The 19,075-nt window shown below is 43.3% G+C and overlaps 3 protein-coding genes across 3 annotated transcripts; 2 read left to right on the plus strand and 1 right to left on the minus strand.

Annotated features, from left to right (window-relative positions):
- The first annotated feature begins 2,081 nt into the window (after positions 1–2,081).
- On the plus strand, positions 2,082–3,299 carry LOC133024569 (protein CEBPZOS-like). The gene is made up of 4 exons (XM_061091718.1): positions 2,082–2,332; positions 2,416–2,524; positions 2,946–2,990; positions 3,203–3,299. The coding sequence occupies exons 2-4, from the start codon at positions 2,416–2,418 to the stop codon at positions 3,283–3,285; spliced, it is 237 nt and encodes a 78-aa protein (XP_060947701.1). The 5' UTR covers positions 2,082–2,332; the 3' UTR covers positions 3,286–3,299.
- cebpz (CCAAT enhancer binding protein zeta) lies at positions 3,295–11,234 on the minus strand. The gene is made up of 17 exons (XM_061091717.1): positions 11,007–11,234; positions 8,626–10,130; positions 7,957–8,188; positions 7,575–7,731; positions 7,330–7,418; positions 7,137–7,190; positions 6,888–6,990; positions 6,642–6,701; positions 6,460–6,526; positions 6,114–6,220; positions 5,966–6,026; positions 5,038–5,225; positions 4,824–4,847; positions 4,530–4,610; positions 4,378–4,442; positions 4,141–4,222; positions 3,295–3,496 (listed from the first exon to the last, which is right to left on the minus strand). The coding sequence occupies exons 1-17, from the start codon at positions 11,214–11,216 to the stop codon at positions 3,330–3,332; spliced, it is 3,252 nt and encodes a 1,083-aa protein (XP_060947700.1). The 5' UTR covers positions 11,217–11,234; the 3' UTR covers positions 3,295–3,329.
- Positions 11,235–11,882: 648 nt separating this feature from the next.
- On the plus strand, positions 11,883–18,372 carry ndufaf7 (NADH:ubiquinone oxidoreductase complex assembly factor 7). The gene is made up of 10 exons (XM_061091352.1): positions 11,883–12,234; positions 12,694–12,854; positions 12,948–13,028; positions 13,130–13,240; positions 15,179–15,392; positions 15,565–15,623; positions 15,978–16,091; positions 16,577–16,720; positions 17,614–17,787; positions 17,964–18,372. The coding sequence occupies exons 1-10, from the start codon at positions 12,168–12,170 to the stop codon at positions 18,183–18,185; spliced, it is 1,347 nt and encodes a 448-aa protein (XP_060947335.1). The 5' UTR covers positions 11,883–12,167; the 3' UTR covers positions 18,186–18,372.
- Positions 18,373–19,075: the final 703 nt, after the last annotated feature.

The following is a 19,075-nucleotide window of genomic DNA, read 5'->3' on the forward strand; positions in this document are numbered from 1 at the left end:
CAGAGTCCAGAAGAGACAGAGTCCAGAGGACACAGAATCAAGAGGAGACAAAATCCAGAAGAGACAGAATCCACAAGAGACAGAGTCCAGAGGAGACAGACTCCAGACGAGACAGAATCCAGAGGAGACAGAGTCCACCAGAGACAGAGTCCACAAGAGACAGAGTCCAGAGGAAACAGAGTCCAGAGGAGACAGAGTCCACAAGAGACAGAGTCCACAAGAGACAGAGTACAGAGGAGACAGAGTACAGATGAGTAAGAGTCCAGAGGAGACAGAGTCCACAAGAGACAGAGTCCACAAGAGACAGAGTCCAGAGGAGACAGAGTCCAGATGAGTAAGAGTCCAGAGGAGACAAAGTCCACAAGAGACAGAGTCCAGAGGAGACAGAGTCCAGAAGAGACAGAGTCCAGAAGAGACAGAGTCCAGAAGAGACAGAGTCCAGAGGAGACAGAGTCCAGAGGAGACAGAGTCCAGACGAGAGAGAGTCCAGAGGAGACAGAGTCCAGAAGAGACAGAATCCAGAAGAGACAGAGTCCAGAGGAGACAGAGTCCAGAGGACACAGAATTCAGAGGAGACAAAATCCAGAAGAGACAGAATCCAGAAGAGACAGAGTCCAGAGCAAACAGAATCCAGAGGAGACAGAATCCAGAAGAGACAGAGTCCGGAGGAGACAGAGTCCAGAGGAGACAGAGTCCAGAGGAGACAGAGTTCACAAGAGACAGAGTCCAGAAGAGACAAAGTCCACAGGAGACAGAGTCCAGAGGAGACAGAATCCAGAAGAGACAGAGTCCAGAGGAGACAGAGTCCAGAGGAGACAGAGTCCAGAAGAGACAGAGTCCACAAGAGACAGAGTCCAGAGGAGACAGAGTCCAGAGGAGACAGAGTCCACCAGAGACAGAGTCCACAAGAGACAGAGTCCAGAGGAGACAGAGTCCACAAGAGACAGAGTCCAGAGGAGACAGAGTCCAGATGAGCCAGAGTCCAGAGGAGACAGAGTCCACAAGAGACAGAGTCCACAAGAGGCAGAGTCCACAAGAGACAGAGTCCAGAGGAGACAGAGTCCAGATGAGTAAGAGTCCAGAGGAGACAAAGTCCACAAGAGACAGAGTCCAGAGGAGACAGAGTCCAGAGGAGACAGAGTCCAGAAGAGACAGAGTCCACAAGAGACAGAGTCCAGAGGAGACAGAGTCCACCAGAGACAGAGTCCACCAGAGACAGAGTCCACAAGAGACAGAGTCCAGAGTAAACAGAGTCCACAAGAGGCAGAGTCCAGAGGAGACAGAGTCCAGAGGAGACAGAGTCCACAAGAGACAGAGTCCACAAGAGACAGAGTCCAGATGCACTGAGAGAGCAACCAGCAGGTCCCTGCTCCATAAAACTACAGATCTGTGTTTCATCAGCAGATTCTCGTCTTTTATTAGTTTTACATTCATTAATAGATGAATAATTGATTAGTCTCTTTGTAAATAATAGTTTAAAGGTTTTTAATTCATTGTTCTTCTCGTGATGCTCATCACTGGGTTTCACCTGAAGTCTCCTCTCACCTGAGTTGTTTAGTTGCACTGACACCTACTGGTGGGCTCCTGCCACTACAGCCAAAAAAAAATCACAAATACACAAATACAGAGTATTTTTTATTTTTCTTGACCTAAAATTTGAAATAGATTGAACATGAGTATCAACATGTGATGAGACGTTAGTGATGTCAGATTTCTGTCAACAAACACAAAATGATGCCTTATAAAAAAATCTACAAAGTGAATCAGGAGATGAGAAGTTAAACATTTAACTTTAAAGAAGAAAAGTGCAACGACTCGTCCTGTCACAAAGTCATAATATATAAACACCATTTATTGTTGTATCATTTATTATCCTACTGTATACATATTATTGTCTTCAGCTATTTAGTAAAGTTATCACCCTGGAAATAAATGAATGCATTTTTAATGATCATTATATAGAATTCTGCTGCTCACATTTAACATATTAATAATATAATCATTTTCATTGTTGTCATGTCAATTTGTTCGCTGACGACTTGAACCAAACAGGCTTCCGTACCTCAGAGGTTTGTTGTTAGCTCATTAGCCGTTAGCATAGGTCGTTACCTTCCTTTGGCCATGAGATTGTGTGTTAGCCGTTAGCTTCTGTTAGCTGATAGCTTCGCTTCGTAAATATCGTGTGTGTAAGCCGATTGTTTATCTTAGCCATTAGCTTATGCTAGCATCTCTGAGCTGCGAGCTTCGTTTAGCTGTTAGCTCCTGTTAGCTTCTGTTAGCACAACACGAGGGCAGAGGAAACACGTGACTCTGTGTTCACACCGAGCTGAAGGTGAGTCCAGAGGCTTCCTGAGAGACAAGTGTCAGTTTATAGAATTTATATATATTATAATATAGTTTTCATGCTTTGTTCAGATGTCTGCCAGGCCTGTGATGAAGAGGCTGATGAAGGCCGTGGTCGCTGTGGAGCTGCTGGGACTCTGTGGAGCTTATGGTCTGTTTCACAAGATGAACGACAGCAGAGGTTCTTATCACTTTGTTTATTCAACTATAAAACTTTATCCATGTTTCAATGTTACAGCTCAGAGAAATAACCTTTTATTTATTACTTACTTCTGGTGATTCTTGGTTCAGAAACCGAACATGTTCCCTGCTTCTCGTTCTTTGTGGTTCAACTTTTAGATTCTAATAAACTTTGACACATTTTTTCACTCCATCAGAACCATGACACCCCCCCCCCTGCCCCCCCAAAAAAATAACTTCACAAAGTTTTAAATGATCCATTTACTTCCATGATATGAATGAAATGTCCAAACTGCATGAATCATTTCTACTCATAAAATCACTTTAATATCTGTTTGTTTTTTTACACACATTTTCTCCATATAACGATGTTTTTATCTGTTAATGTCCAGTGATGTCATTTCCTGTTTGGTTTCCCACAGACTTCAGGAACTCGGTGAACAGACGGTTTCCATCGGTGCTGGAAGGTGAGAGCAGACGAACCCCCGACACACGACAGATTCACTCTGAACGTTAAAAGTTAAAATAGGAGAAAATCTCTTGGATTTGTATTAAAGTGTAAATGTTCACAGAAATACACACTGAGTAGAAAGTAACGTCCCGTGAACCAGAGAAGAAGAAGATGGCTGCTCTCCACATGGTGAAGCTGAAACCAGTTTCTGCTCCTGTTTCCTCTCAGTTTACTACCAGTCCAACGAGTGGGCGGGGCTGAACGGGATCCGAGAGGGAGACCACGAGGCCTGGTCGGCCAAAAAGGACTGAACCCCCCCCCCCCCCCCCCCTCTCTATGAAGTCCTCATCTCCGGTCACTTCTTCCTCTTCCTGTTCCCGAACGTCCTCCCCCCGGTCCTGGCTCGGCCGGCCGTGGTCGTCCGGTTCTTGTTGAACACGCTCTTCTTCTTCCGGAGCGTCTGGGCGTCGCGCCCGTGGATCCAGTCGTCTCGTTGAGACTCCCACTTCAGCTGCTTCACACCTGCAGGCGCCGGGGGGGGGGGAGAGGAGACGTCAACACGAGCGCTCATCACAAACTGGACTGAACGACCAGATCCATAACACTGCTGCTAACGTTCATTAAATAAAGCGGTTTGAATTCAAGTCTAAATGTGCATTTACAGCCGTGGGACACTTTAAATCCACATTTATAATTATTCAAATTGATTGCTTCAGGGTTTTCCTGATGAATATTATCTAAAGAAAGTTGATTAAAGCATCAATTTGGACATTAAGGATAATATGAATGTGTTGTATAAATGCATATCTTTAGTCTAATTTATTCACAAATAAGAGTTTGACAGGATGTGGTTGATTTTCTCTGTGGAGAAGTTATTAAACTCAGCTGGTGTCCAGCAACCTGAAGACAATCCTGATTTGTGTCTTCCTTCATCATAATATCAAGACTTTACATTCAGCTGCAACAACAATAACAGTTTGAATCTTCTCTGCATCATGTTCGTCCACAAACAGGATTTAACTGTTTTAACTGTTGTTCATCAGAACAGGTGAAACCAAAAAAAGATAAAAATGACGATTCATATTTTTTCTCAACCTTCTCTTATAGTAATTATTCTGTATTTATACAACAGGTTTGTCTCCTGCACTGAGGAGACGTGGTCTCACCTGCTTTGTCCTTGTTGGCCATGGCGTTCAGCCCGATGTTGTCGAACTTGGCGCCGGCGTTCTCGTCCAGCAGCGAGCCAAACTGAGAAACAGCAAACATTCAGAATCAAGTTTATTCTCCTACAAATGGTTTCATCTCCAAAACAAACTTTCCCTGAGGAAGTTATGAGTCCAGGAGGTTTGAGAAGATTCAGATGAATGGATTTGTTGATTTATCATCAGACTTCATCGTCTCACCTCTTCAGCAGAAGCAAACATGGCCGTGTCTTTCTTTCCTTTCCTCTTCTTCCCTGGTTTAGAGCCTGAGACCAGAAACCACATTTCATTCTGTTTAAAAAACAATTTGATGTGAGAATATATTTTAAAAGTTAAATAAACTCAGCACAGACCTAAAGATCCGGAGAAGTTGAGCTCCTCTGTGGATTTCCTCTTCTTCTTGGTGGGAGGAGTCTCCATCTCTTCCTCTGAATCTGCACAGAAAATGACATTTTAATATTTTAGTATTCACGGCATTAAAAAGATGCTTAATTCATTATCTACTAAAAGATTTACATTAACATACATAATTCCAAATAGAATTTTTCAGCAGCTACAGTGAAATTATGTTGGTGTTTAATTAAGACATTAAACAAACGTGTTAGTTTCAGGTGAACACAAGTTAAGAAAAGGAAAGTTGTTCTCACCTTCGTCATCCTCCAGCTCGGGAACTGAAACAGAGCAAAGAAATAAAAGAAGATTTGATTTAGTCTCCAGATCAGAGTTGGAACGAATCGTGAAACAACCAGAATCTCTAAATATTCACTGGACCAATAAACAGCAAATACAAATGAAGATTATAATTAATATAAAGCTCTTTTCAGGTGTTAAACAACATTTAGTTATCGGCACGTTTGCTACCTTCATCATCATCGTCGTCGTCTCCACCTGCGTCCATGAACGCCCCCCCTTCGTCCTCCAGCTCGTCTCCGAAGTCTTCCTCGTCCATGCTGCCCAGAGACATCTCCTCGTCGTCCAGGTCGTCCAAGTCCGAGTCGTCCGAGTCAGAGGCCTCCGCGCCTTTCTTTCCTTTTTTACTCTTCACGTTACTGAGAAATGTCGAGTGGGAGACGAGGGAATGAAACTAATCATTAGGGATGAGCGAGTACAGCATTATCTGTATCTGTATCTGTATCTGTTAACCATATGAATTATCCGTATCCGTGGCTAACCCGGAAGTGGGTGTGGTTTAACCCGGAAGTGGGCTGGTTCAACATAACTTTCTTTTTTAACTTTGAATTTTTTTTATGATTTTTTTATTTTTATTTTTTTTAAATTTATTTCCACACCAGGTGTGTGCGTGTGCGTGTGTGTGTGTGTGTGTGTGTGTGAGTGAGATGCGAGGGACGTTCACTGTCTCCCGGAGAAATGAACACTCTGTGTTTTTAGTATATAAAGACGGGAATTATATTCGTTCACAAGTCATACAGACTGGTTTTGTTATTTTCACTTTATATTAACACTTAAAGTTTAGTGCAGTGTAATTGTTTTCCCCGTGATAATTAAATGCCAGTGTGATAATAAATGACAATTTCAAACCATACAAACTGTCATGTTGTACTGTATTTAATAGAGGTTTACTTTACTGTAAAGTAAGTGTAAATGTAAAGTGAAAATAACAAAACCAGTCATTATGACTTGTGAACAAATATAATTCACGTGTTTCTATACTAAAAACACAGAGTGTTGATTTCTCCGGGAGACAGTGAACGTCCCTCGCATCACACACACACACGCACGCACGCAAATAAACGGAAATAAAAACAAAGCCCTGATGATCGAAGCTCACCCTGCGAAGTCCAGATCATCGACTGCCAGGTCAGCGAAGTACGAGTCTCCCTCACAGGAATCTGTTCACAGGTCACATCATGTCAGAACGGTTCAAAGTCGGTTGGAACCGAAGCTGTGAATAAAGAGATCGTCTTTCTGCGACTCACCGAGGATTTTCTCAAACTCTTCGTCGTCCACGTCGTCCACGCTCTCGTTGTCTCCGTCCCGACGAGGACGGCGAAGCTGCTTCTCCTGCTGACGCTTCTTAAAGAAGCTGGAGAGACGATGGAAACATTACAAACTGCATCAGATTAATGTGTTAACATATCGTACAAATCTCAGTTTGTCCTGATCTAGTTCACTAGAAGCTCCTCCTGTGTTTTTATTGTGGATCCATGAGACAGAAGATTGTACTGATTCTTTCTTGAGTCCATTTTTCTTTTAAACGTGAGATTGAATTTATTTAAGTTGGAAACACGAACAGTGGATGAAAGACGAAGGTTTCTGACTCACCGATGGAAGAAGATTTCATCCACTCGAACCTGACTTTCCTCTTTGCACAGGAACTCCTCACAGTTCACTGACGACAGACAGAAAATCATCTCTTACTAAAAGTTCAGTTCAGAACCAGAACCAGAACCAGAACCAGAACCAGAACCAGAACCAGCGGAGAAGAGGATTTGAGGTGAACTCACCTGGAAGGGAGTTGAGAGGAAGTCTCTGTTTGGGCATCATCGCTGCAGCGTCCGTGTTTTCTGAGGAAGTGAAACATGAAAGTAGAAATTATCTTTTTATTTATTTGAAGACTGGATTCATGAATCACTGCGTTTTCCTCTGATTTGATTTATGTCACTCTGCCCTGTATCTGAGGTTTTCACCAGAGACGCATTGTACGACTATCAATCATATTTAATAATCAATAACAACTAAAGATTCATTACGTTTTCCTCTCAGCTGTTTTGGGTTTCTGAAGACGAATCGATCCAGGAAGCGAATGAGGGTGAAATCCTGCAGCGGGTCCCCGGAGTACAGGACGTATCCTCCCTGTGGACAGGAAACACTTCAGGTTCAGTTAAATACAAAACCATTTACAGTAAAGTATCTGACTCCTTCTGAGACAAAATGTGAAAGATACAAACTCTAAGTAATCAATAAAGAAGTCGTGTGATTCATGAGAAGTTAAAGTTTACCTCCAGGATTGTTTTTGCAAACAGTGACACAGACGGATGGAAGTGCAGAGTGAGCTGCAGACACACAAACACAGGAAGCAGTTTGAAACAGATTCAGAAACATTATTAGTTTCTTCACTGTGAGTCATAATAACTGTTGAAGTATATATTAAGTTATAAAAATGTTGTGTTAGTTGTGATTTGTGCGTCTCACCCTCTGCAGCTCCCACAGAGTCGTGTGGTCGGCGCCGCAGTACAACGGGTTCCTGTGCAGCGGGTCGTAGATCTGCTGCTTCTTCCCTCCTGGAAGCAAACAAAGGGAAGATTAAATATATAATAATGGTTATGAAGTGTAACAGCTCAAGTCTATTATTTGAAATGTGGACATCAGGTAATATGACATATCTGTGAGTGAATAATTAATAAAAACCCAGATCTCAGTTCTCTCAGATCACAGACCTTCCAGGTTCTGATGATGAACCCACGACGCCGCTGGTTTAGGCTCCACCTTCTCTGCGCTCGCTCCTTCCTCCAGCTTGTCAGCGTCCACAAAGCGCTCCTCTTCATCATCATCGTCTTCTCCGGCGAGGTCTTTGAACTCCTCCTCCTCTCCGTCCTGAGTGACCACAGCAGGAAGTCCAGTTAAAAACAAACTTCAGGAGGAGGAAACTGTTAAATACGTTTTTTAATCAACATTTAAGACTGATTAAAACTGTCGTAGTGTTTATTATCTATGGAGCTCATTTCTGCAAAGAATATAAAACATAATAAATGATATATATACTTTGCACTATTTATGACAAATTATTCCTAAGATCCATATTCGGATGCAGCGTCTCACCCCGTCCTCCTGCAGCAGGATCTTCAGACCCGGCTTGGCCTTCATCACCTCGGACACCAGGAACAGCGCCCCGCAGGCGAAGCTGGCGTTCTGCTCGGCGCTGACCTGCAGGAGGCGCTTCACGAAGGCTTTGACTCGCCGCAGCACGATGTCGGCCTTCAGCGACTTGTACAGCAGGTTGAGGAACATGCTCTGCCTGGAGGAGGACGACAGCCCCGGGTCCATCAGCTTCCTGCAGAGAAGAAGAAGAAGAAGAGAGGAAGTCAGCGTTGGAAACAGAGTCCGACCCGATTTACAGATATTTCACTTTTATTAATCCAAAAGGAAAGATCTAAATTTGTGTTTGTGTTCTCGTTTTACGGATGTTTTGAATATTTATTGATTTAAGCCTCGGAAAACACATTGAGGAATAAGACCCTCATTTACAATGGTGCCGAGGGTGCAGTTAATACATTAAATAAATAAGAATGAAATAAATATGCAAATATATTTACAGTAATACAAGGTATAAAAAAATGTCATTAGTATAAAATACTATGGCCAAGTCAACTAGCAGTTCCAATCACTGCAGGAGAAGTCAGCTGTACATGAGACCAGACTCCAGAACTCCCTCAATGAAACAAATGAGCACAACCTTAAAGATTTTGTGGACCTCATTCCAAGTTCTACCTGTAGAGGGCGACGTAGAAGCGGTCGGAGACGGTTTGCTGCGAGTCCATCACCTGGAACAGCAGCATGAGCGCCTGCACGGCCGTGTTGAACTTCACCAGATGAACCACCTTGAACAGCGTGTCCAGCTGCTCCTTCACCTTCTCGTCCCCGGCGCTGGCGTAGGGATACGCCCGGTTCACGCCCGACAGCAGGGCGCTCAGCATCTTGGACTCGATGTCCTTCTTCTTGATGCAGGCGCGGAAGAAGGAGAAGTAGATGGTGATGAGCTTGGTGGCGAGCTCCGCCTCCTCGTGGCTCAGCATCACCTGGCTGAGGAAGCAGACGGCGTAGTACTGCGCCTTGGGGCTGATGTTGGGCCGGAACATGAGGCGCTCCACCTCGCAGGACACCACCCCCTTCATGTTGGGGTGTTTGTGCAGCAGCGTCTCCAGGAGGTAGGACGCCTTCGCCGCCGTCTTGTACTCGGGGTCGCCCAGCTTGTTGACCACCTGGATGAGCAGCGCCTTCTCCTGCTCCGGGCGGCTGAGCAGCAGCTCGTGGGCGGTGGCCAGCGCCTTGGTCTTGGTCGCCGCCACCGTGTCGTGAGCCACCGTGTCCAGCGCCACCACGAACTCGGCGTAGTGATGCTTCAGCTGGTGCTCGAAGTACCAGAGGACCAGGCGGCGGTCGCGGGCGTCCTTGTTGCCGCTCGCCTTCTCCTCCAGCTGGTCGAACGGGTGCTGGGCGAAGGTTCGCAGCTTCCTGTTCTCCGGCAGCAGGTCGGACAGCAGCAGCTCCCTCAGCGTGTCCAGCGCCATCAGACCCATCCGCCGGCTGCCCTTCTTCTTCACCATGGACACCAGGCCTTCCACGTGCTCCAGCGTGTGCACCGCGGCGTCCTGGATCAGAACCGTCATGGCCGCCATCCTGTCTGCCAGCACGCCAGTGGAGACCACGGTCTTCATCCAGGTGGAGTTGGCTCCTTTCTGCAGGTTCTTCTTGCTCTTGTAGAGCGCCACGTCGGCCTCAAACAGCTGCTGGGCCAGCGCCTTGTACCGGGCGACCAGCTGAGGGTCCTGCGTGGCGCTGGAACCCTCGCCGCTGTAGTCCAGGTCGAACCACTTCCCCCCGGGTCGGATCAGCAGGACCTGCCTCTGCTGGAACTCAAACACGTTCACGTTCTGCTTGGCCTTCTTGGCGGCTGTGGTTTTCGTCTTCTTGGTCTTTGCTGTGGTTCCTGCCGGCTGCTCTCCGGTCACTTTCTTCAGAACGCCGCCGGACGCCGGTTCCTCTCTGACCACCGGCTTGGCTTTGGCCGGCGCCGGTTCCTTCTGGCTCGACTCTCCCTCCTCTTCCTCCTCCGGCTCGTCGGCGACGAAGCTCTGCCCGGCGAACGCCCGGATGCCGAGCTTGGTGATGAACTTCTGCAGCTCGCCCTCCTCCAGGTCGTCGATGGCGCCTTTCTTCCCTCCGTCCACCAGGTCGTTGCAGTCGTCCAGGCCGGCGAGGAACTGGTAGTCCGCCTGGAGAGAGAGAGAGAAGAAGAAAGATGGTTAATCAGCAGCTCAGTCAAGTACAGTTTCTATCGTTATTATCATGGACAGAACATCTAAACTGTAAAGACGTTTACATTTTACAGCTGTTTGTACTTTATGAATATTGTAAATGTGACTTTATATAAGTAAACGGTTCAGGCTGTGAGTGAGTGAATGAGAGTTAATGAAAGATAGATAGATAGATAGATAGATAGATAGATAGATAGATAGATAGATAGATAGATAGATAGATAGATAGAGTACTTTATTCATCCCCGAAGGGAAATTAAGTCGTCATAGCAGCCGGTATATTTGAATACAATAAAATACAATACAATAGAATAAAATAAAAAATATTGAGGTAGAAAGAATAAAAACAGAAACACAAGATAAATAGGTAGATAAGGTGCAGTGGCAAGATGATGGTAATAGTACTGATGATATGATGGTAATAATATTGTTACACAGTATATAAAAATAGTACAGTATATATAGTATATAATATAACATAATATATATTTATATATGATAGTAATTATACCAATATAATAGCAGTATATAGTAATAATGGCAGCAACAGTATATATAATAATAATAGTAAATATAATAATAATAATTATATGTACACATGTATAAATATGTGTATATAGACTTATATATACAAAAAATATACAGAGAGAGAGTATGATATAATATGATATGATATATAGTAGAGGTATAAATATAAGTATTTGACTATACAATAGATAATATAATATACTATGAGTGTAAGTTAATATGTTTTAATAAGAGTTTCATGTGTTTTAATGATCATAAACACGAAGGATAAATCTGTTAAATTCTCTCTTCTGAGCAGTTTGTCACCTGAGTTCCTCCGAGCTTGAGAACCTCCTCCAGGTTGAACTCCTCGTCTTCTCCTCCTTTGTCTTTCTTCCCTCTGTCTTCACCTCCATCAGCGGCCCCATCCTCCTCTTCTCCTCCTTCTTCTCCTCCTCCTCCTCCAGCCTCCTCATCCTCGTCGTCTCCACCACGTTTGAAACTCTCTCTCTTCCTGCGCTGTTTGCTTCTCGCCATGTTGCTGCTGCAGCGTGAGGACCGTGACCCGGAAGAGGAAGAAGAGGACGGAGGTGACGTCACCGGGGCACTTCCGCAAATCTTCCCCTCGTTACATTAAAATTAAATATGGTAAGGAAAGTTGCGCGAAACTTGTAACGTTATTTTGTTTATTTTGTTTACGTTAAAAATGAAAACTCGAAAAACTCGGGGAAAAAATACAGGAAAGAGTTCAGTGCACGTGGTGTCTCTGTACTACGTCACCAGAGGTCATCCAATCGGAGCGTTTGTTGTCACCGACTTGAGAAAGATTGTTTTCAAAATAAAGCAAAAGCTTCTTTAACACGTGTTGTAATAAGATGAGATAAGACTTTTACTCCCGTTAAACTTTAAACCACCACACTTACAGTATATTACACTGTATAATACATTATGTTAATGTTTTATTTTATCTTTTAAATATGTTCAAATACATATCCCCTCAGCTGCCTCTGAGACAGAGGAGATTTGGGGAATTTAAACCACAACATAGGAAGTTTAATAAATACAATATAATATAATGTGTGTTTTTTAATACACATGCTTTTTCTGAAACTTATTTGTGTTCATGACTCAAGTTTTTTAACATCCTGGATATGGCCCTTATTTTGAAAAGTCTACCGGATATGCAGTCTTTCGTCTCATCCGCCTCTTAGCTTTAGCATTAGCTTTAGCGTTTAGCTCCTGGACGTGAACTCTGCTGGTTTTTATCTATTTTAAACAGAAGTCAGGAACAAATCAACATCAGTATTTGTTTGAATTCTCTTTCCGAAGATAATTCGTTGTTTCTGTTTCCGGTTCCTTTCGCTTTTCTCCTTTAACGCGTTTATAACCCTGACAAGCTAATGCTAACCAGCTAGCAGCTAACCCTGTCAGAGCAGAAGTCAAAGTGAAGCTTAAAGTTTTGATGAATTCATATTAAAATTCATAAGAATGAGAAGTTTCCTCGGGTTTAAAACTCAGCAGCTGCTCAGAGGAGTCTTCAGCTCGTCATCAGCAGGTGACGTCATCTCGTTTATTCTTTTATTTCTTATTTAAATATGATTTTAATAGATTGATAACCTGTTTAACATGTCTGAGTGTCTCTGTCACAAAATCCACAAATCACAGAGTCAAACATCTAAAACACAAGAGAATCACATTTATAAACATGCACTCTAATTAGTATAGTTCGTATTATTATGTGTTATTGTGTGTTATGTTTGAATTTCCATCCATCCAGTTACAAAGCTGCAGATCATAACTCTTCAGTGTGGACTTGTGTGCAAATGTACTTTTAAATGAACAATTTCATCTTTTGTTCTATATAAACTTATTGGACTTCTTAAAAATGACCTTTATAGTTGTTAGTAATTGAAATACACAACCACAGCAGACACAGAAGATGGGGCTGTAAAACATGTTACTTCAAGTTTTCAGGTTAAGATGATCCTTATTATATTTAATATGTGTGTTACAGTGCGATGGCGAGCCGCTGGGACCCGCCTCCTCTGCAGCTCGTCACCCGATGAGGAGAAACGCCGCCCGTCCATGCTGAGACACCTGACCTCCAAACTCAAATCCACTGGTCCCATCTCAGTGGCCGAGTACATGAGGGAGGTTCTGACCAACCCTGTGACGGTAAATTAATATATCCGAGTTATCGTTATTGTTTAATAACCCTGAACAAAGTCTGTGTCCCTCCCTCAGACTGATGAGTCTTTGTTTCTTCAGGGTTATTATGTGAAGAACAACATGCTCGGACCGGACGGGGATTTCATCACCTCCCCTGAGATCAGTCAGATCTTTGGAGAGGTGAGAAACACAGAGACACTGGAAACAAGTGTTAAAGCAGATGAAGAGTTAAATTCAAAAGTATTAAAATGTTATGTTTCTGAATGATATCTCGCCTCCAGCTGCTGGGCGTGTGGATCCTCAGCGAGTGGATCGGAGCCGGGCGACCCAATCAGCTGCAGCTGGTGGAGCTGGGACCTGGGAGAGGATCGTTGGCCAGCGACGTCCTGAGGGTGAGAACTCAGGCGTCTCATCAGAGATATGACCACCTGATAAATACACACTACTGGTGAATACATCTTATGTAGAGAGTTGCTGTATCAGCAAGAAAGATTAGATAGAAATAAAGATTAAATCAAACGTATTGAGGTTAAAAGGCACTCTCTGACTTTACACTGGGTAAATTAAGACCAGCTGATACCTTTCATTTTGTTGCACTACATAAATTGACTGTTTTTTCGATTTTTTCCAACACAACTCACAGCTTAACTCTCTCTCACTCTCTCTTTCGCACACAAGCACACACATGCACACACTTATGGTGCAAATCGGAAGAAAGTGTAATTATTTTTACACCTCTCATGAAGCGGAGACCTCCATGAGAGTTGCCAGAGGCGGGTGAACCCCCGGTGGACCGGGACTGTCTGCCGGACCGATGTTCTGTGGCTGGAGGAGAACAAATTATCATAAAACCTCTCTGGGTCAAATTGATATTTACTGGGTTAGGGTTAAATGTACATTTTTCTCACTTTATGACTGGACACTGGGATTAACTCCACGTTTCACTCAGTTATAAAAAGTTGACCAAATTATCTTTTATATTCTTCCTGCTGTTAAGAAGCAAATCAATTGAAAATGATATAAATGTATGACACAAAACTAAATAGACCTGTCTCCTTGCACTGTGGACCTGTACAACACTCCGCTCCATTTACTGGAACACTTACTTCACATCATATGTGATATGTGTTCATATAAACCATATTGATATTATATATAATTTTATACAATAATATTGTCTTTTGCATACTCTGTCTACATATTCTTACACTCATAGTATATTATATATTCTATTGTATAGTCAAATACTTATATTTATACCTCTACTATATATCATATCATATTATATCATACTCTCTGTTTATTCTTTGTATATATAAGTCTATATACACATATTTATACATGTGTACATTTTATTATTATTATTATATTTACTACTATTATATATACTGTTGCTGCCATTATTACTATATACTGCTATTATATTGGTATAATAACTATCATATATAAATATATATTATGTTATATTATATACTATATATACTGTACTATTTTTATATACTGTCTAACAATAACATTACCATCATATCATCAGTACTATTACCATCATCTTGCCACTGCACCTTATCTTCCTATTTATCTTGTGTTTCTGTTTTTATTCTTTCTGTATTTTATTGTATTCAAATATACCGGCTGCTATGACGACTTAATTTCCCTTCGGGGATGAATAAAGTAATCTATCTATCTATCTATCTATCTATCTATCTATCTATCTATCTATCTATCTATCTATCTATCTATCTATCTATCTATCTATCTATCTATCTATCTATCTATCTATCTATCTATCTATCTATCTATCTATCTATCTATCTATCCATCTATCTTCCTATCTATCTATCTATCTATCTATCTATCTATCTATCTATCTATCTATCTATCTATCTATCTATCTATCTATCTATCTATCCATCTATCCATCTATCCATCTATCTATCTATCTATCTATCTATCTATCTATCTATCTATCTATCTATCTATCTATCTATCTATCTATCTATCCATCCATCCATCCATCCATCCATCCATCCATCCATCCATCCATCCATCCATCCATCCATCCATCCATCCATCCATCCATCCATCCATCCATCTATCTTAAATGGCATGAAAACTAACAGAATATATACACAAACATGGACTTAATTGTTGTTTTCAGTCATCGTCTTCCTCCTCCTCCTTAAACTTATTTTTCTTCTTCTTTTCTTACATCGTTTTCTTTATTTTTTAGGAGAAAAGTCTTCATTCGTGGACATATATATATGTCCTCGAATATAGATATAATAATATAATATAATATTAATAACTCGTGTGTTGTTGTTTCTCTCCAGGTGTTCACTCAGCTGCGGTCGGTTCTGTGTGAGGCCTCGGTGTCGGTCCACCTGGTGGAGGTGAGTCCGGCTCTGAGTCGTCTTCAGGCTCAGACTCTGACCGGGGACGGCAGCCGGGCGGCGGACGCAGAGGACGAGCTGGTTTACCGCCGCGGGGACACGCCCACCGGCCTCCCGGTGTCCTGGTACCGCCGCCTGGACGACGTCCCCTCAGGTAGAAGTCCAACCCGCTGGGAAGCCTGTACATCACAGAGATTCTGGGATTCTGGATATTTATAATTCAGATTAGAGGATATCAGAGACATTCCTGCATGTTTTGTCTTCATTAAAGAGAGATCGTATGATGAGTAAAGTTTATTCACTCTCTCTCTCTCTTCTTCTCTCAGGTTTCAGCATCTTTATCGCTCACGAGTTCTTCGACGCTCTGCCCATCCACAAGTTTCAGGTAAAGTCACCAAGTGTAAAACTTTTCTGTGATTATAAATATAATTTGTATCTGTTCGTTAAATGAATCTTTGTCCTGAGGCTGTAGTGTCACATCCCTGATCACCAGTGACTCATGTGTTATATATATTTTTTCCACCAGATGGTGTCGAAGTAAAATAAAAACCCTTCTCTGTAGATGAGACTTTCTGAACTGTGGGATTCTATTAGATTCTACTTTTATCATTTCACTCTGAACTCAATTTAATTTTAATTGAACTATTTGAATTGTGTCCAAACTCATCACCTCCACTCATCTCTATTTTAAAGATTCGAGTGTCGTTAAATATTAATATTGTGTGTTTGTTGTGGTCAGAGGACGGAGAAAGGCTGGAGGGAGGTGATGGTCGACATCGACCCGGAGAAGTCCGACCAGCTGAGGTTCGTCGTGACGCCGTCTCCGACCATGGCCTCGTCCACATTCGTTCATGTGAGTTCCTGAACCACCAGGAGGCTGCTGGGCCCAGTGGGACAGACTCGCCCCCACACGGACTCATGGGGTTTTATTTACATGTTTACTGTCTGATATTAATGTTGAAGGAAGGAAGGAATCTCTTCAGACAGCTCAGATCAGACTTTGAGTTTGTGTGTAAATGAACCGACTCAGACAAACTCTTTAAGGTTTGTTCCTTCGTCTCTGTCTGGTTTTTATTGCCCACATCAGAACCTTCTATACGTCCACAGCCTGTTTGATCTGGTCTCTTTGAACCCGGTGCCAGACGCCCGGCGTTATCATCAGACAGATTCAGATCCAGTCTGAGCTCAGGTTCTGTTTATATCCGACCACATGTGAAGGAGAAGGAGGATTCATTCATTTCTGTGTTTTCAAAAATCAAATAATGAGCAGTTTTATGTCATAGTCTAAAAGAGGTGTAGTCATGTGATGTGGTGACCGTGTGTGTGTGTGTCCGTCAGGCCGATGAAAGGCGGGATCACGTGGAGGTGTGTGCAGAGGGGGGGGTCATCGTCCAGCAGCTGGCCCGGCGGATCGTGGAGGACGGCGGCGCGGCGCTGATCGCCGACTACGGCCACGAAGGAACCAAGACGGACACGTTCAGGGTATGAAGATGATCTCATGTGTAGTTCTGTTTTAAAATTCCCCTTCCGTTTTGAAATCATGGAGGGACATAGAGAAAACTGAATTCATCGCTATCACACGTCTCGTCTTTTTTTACACTCTTTGCACCAAACACAGAACATAAAACACAAGGTTTGGTTAAGTGTGGTTGGGAAAAAAAGTATAAAACAAACTGAGATGAAAGTATTTTTAAAACTACAATCTATCACAACAAGATTGAAGAACAGCAGGTTACACGTGCTCTTCTACCTTCACCTTTACAGACTAGAAGACTTTGCTTATTTTGATTCTCGTGGACGAGTTCAGCTGTAGAACTTTTACCCAGAAGCCCTTTGGGTGTCCTTCAGGTTCTCACGTGTTTGTGAGGACAGTTTGAGACTCGGACCTCAAAGCGAGGACGTTCTGTCCGGTCGTCTCTTCTGTTACAGATGAAGGAAGCAGTTGAAGGAAGCAGCTGAAGGAAGCAGATGAAGGAAGCAGTTGAAGGAAGCAGATGTAGGAAGTGGTGAAGGTCCTCTGCTGCAGGCGGGGGGGAAGCCAGGGTCGACTGACTCATCGCTCCTCTTCCTCCGCTGCTCCTGATGTTTTTTGGGATTTTACTTTATCCCGTAAACACGTTTAAACCTCACAGCCCAAATCATTACGACAAAAAATGTGTGATATCAAGTGATGCTAAATTTAAAGAACCATGTAAATGTTACTGAGCAGCAGCGCCCTCTGCAGCTACACGTGGGTTACTACATGTCAGTGAGCTCTCACAGCTGCATAGCGTTGCTTTAACTTTGTGAATATCTTATTACCCATAATGCTTTTCTCTAAATGCATCCGAGGCCCGACCCCCCCTGATGTTTCTCCCCTCCCTGTGACCCCTCAGGGTTTTAAAGGTCACCGGCTCCACGACGTCCTGGCGTCCCCCGGCTCGGCCGACCTCACCGCCGACGTCGACTTCAGCTACCTGCGCAGGACAGCTGGAGGGGGCGTGGCCTGTTTGGGACCTGTCACTCAGAGGACGTTCCTGAAGAACATGGGCATCGACACACGGATGCAGGTGAATCTTCAGTTTCAGCTTTTGTTTCTTGTCTTGTTGTTGATGGAGCTTGTGACTGTGAGAGAACGTTACATCATCAATACAGAACTATGGATTCTTGGAGCTGTGACGATCACTTTCTTTGTATCGGAACCAGAAGTACGTCTCATCTCCAGATGTTTGATCTCCCTCTGCAGGCTCTGCTGAGGAACTGCAGCGACCCGTCCACCAGGAAGCAGCTGATCAGCAGCTACGACATGCTGACCAACCCGGAGAAGATGGGCGAGCGCTTCCACTTCTTCAGCCTGCTGCACCTCAGCCGCCTCGCCAAACCCACGAGGGCCACGGGGATGAAGCTGGAGAAGACCAGCCCGGCGCCGCTGCCCGTGGCCGGGTTCACCGAGCTCAGCTTCTCCTAGAGCGTCTGAAACATCTGGAAACAACTGGACTCTTGAGGGACATGAAACAGACTTTACAGAAGATCGAAGAGATTTGAAGGATCCTGTACAAGACAATATTTATTTGTTTTTGAAGCAACATTATGCAGCTGGATGAAAGTGAGTCTGATGTGTGAGTGTGAAGAAGAGAAAGTTTCCTCCTTCTCTCCCTGAGTGTCTGTTCTCTGTGACTCTGCTGAGTGGGTTCCATCTCCTGAGAGAAGAACTGACTGAGAGTCTCAACCTGTCTCAAGCAGCTGCAGCTGGAGAGTGAAGCTGAACTGAGATCAGTTAGAAACTCTCTGAAGTTATTAACAACCAGAGTTTATCTCCAAGATTCAGCAGGAAACTGTGAAACATGATGAATTCTGATTTCAGAGTTTGGTGGATTTGTTACAGCTGCAGCTCTTCAGGTTCAGGAAGCAGAGGATCATGGGTAATATCCAGTGTTCACCACATGTGACTGCAGGGGGCGCTGCTGCCCAGTCAAACTTACATCATGTTGCTTTAAGTGTTCACACGTTTCTCTAATCTAGAGAAGAAGCAGCTTATTATCATCGACCAGGTTGAACATGATCTGAACTAATAAATATTATTTCTGATTATATTAAGTCAGTTGTGAAAAGCAGTTTAATGTAAAAATGCCAGAAAATAAAAAGTAGCAGCCTTTTTGATATTTCCTTATTCTTTAATCATCTGAAGGAGACACTTTTTATTTAAAATTCCGAACAATCGTTGAAATTCTACAACTTTGAAGTCGTGTTTAAACTCAAACTGACGCCCGGTGGAGAACGAAGCAGTAAACTGTGACTCTGCCTCAGGTCAAAGGTCGTCCCGCTGCAGGAGGATCTCTCTCCCCCGGCCTGCGTCCA

The sequence above is a fragment of the Limanda limanda genome, chromosome 18 (genome assembly GCF_963576545.1).
Source record: "Limanda limanda chromosome 18, fLimLim1.1, whole genome shotgun sequence".
Lineage (NCBI taxonomy): Eukaryota > Metazoa > Chordata > Actinopteri > Pleuronectiformes > Pleuronectidae > Limanda > Limanda limanda.

What these genes read in the sequence shown, in the direction of transcription:
- LOC133024569 (XM_061091718.1), top strand. Translation starts at nt 2,416, where the DNA reads ATGTCTGCCAGGCCTGTGATGAAGAGGCTGATGAAGGCCGTGGTCGCT. An exon ending in CAAGATGAACGACAGCAGAG is followed by an intron (nt 2,525 to 2,945) that starts GTTCTTATCACT and finishes GGTTTCCCACAG; the next exon opens with ACTTCAGGAACTCGGTGAAC. An exon ending in GTTTCCATCGGTGCTGGAAG is followed by an intron (nt 2,991 to 3,202) that starts GTGAGAGCAGAC and finishes GTTTCCTCTCAG; the next exon opens with TTTACTACCAGTCCAACGAG.
- cebpz (XM_061091717.1), bottom strand. Translation starts at nt 11,216, where the DNA reads ATGGCGAGAAGCAAACAGCGCAGGAAGAGAGAGAGTTTCAAACGTGGT. An exon ending in TTCTACGTCGCCCTCTACAG is followed by an intron (nt 8,189 to 8,625) that starts GTAGAACTTGGA and finishes TCTTCTCTGCAG; the next exon opens with GAAGCTGATGGACCCGGGGC. An exon ending in TCCTGCTGCAGGAGGACGGG is followed by an intron (nt 7,732 to 7,956) that starts GTGAGACGCTGC and finishes GTGGTCACTCAG; the next exon opens with GACGGAGAGGAGGAGGAGTT.
- ndufaf7 (XM_061091352.1), top strand. Translation starts at nt 12,168, where the DNA reads ATGAGAAGTTTCCTCGGGTTTAAAACTCAGCAGCTGCTCAGAGGAGTC. An exon ending in CCTGGACGACGTCCCCTCAG is followed by an intron (nt 15,393 to 15,564) that starts GTAGAAGTCCAA and finishes TTCTTCTCTCAG; the next exon opens with GTTTCAGCATCTTTATCGCT. An exon ending in TGCCCATCCACAAGTTTCAG is followed by an intron (nt 15,624 to 15,977) that starts GTAAAGTCACCA and finishes TGTTGTGGTCAG; the next exon opens with AGGACGGAGAAAGGCTGGAG.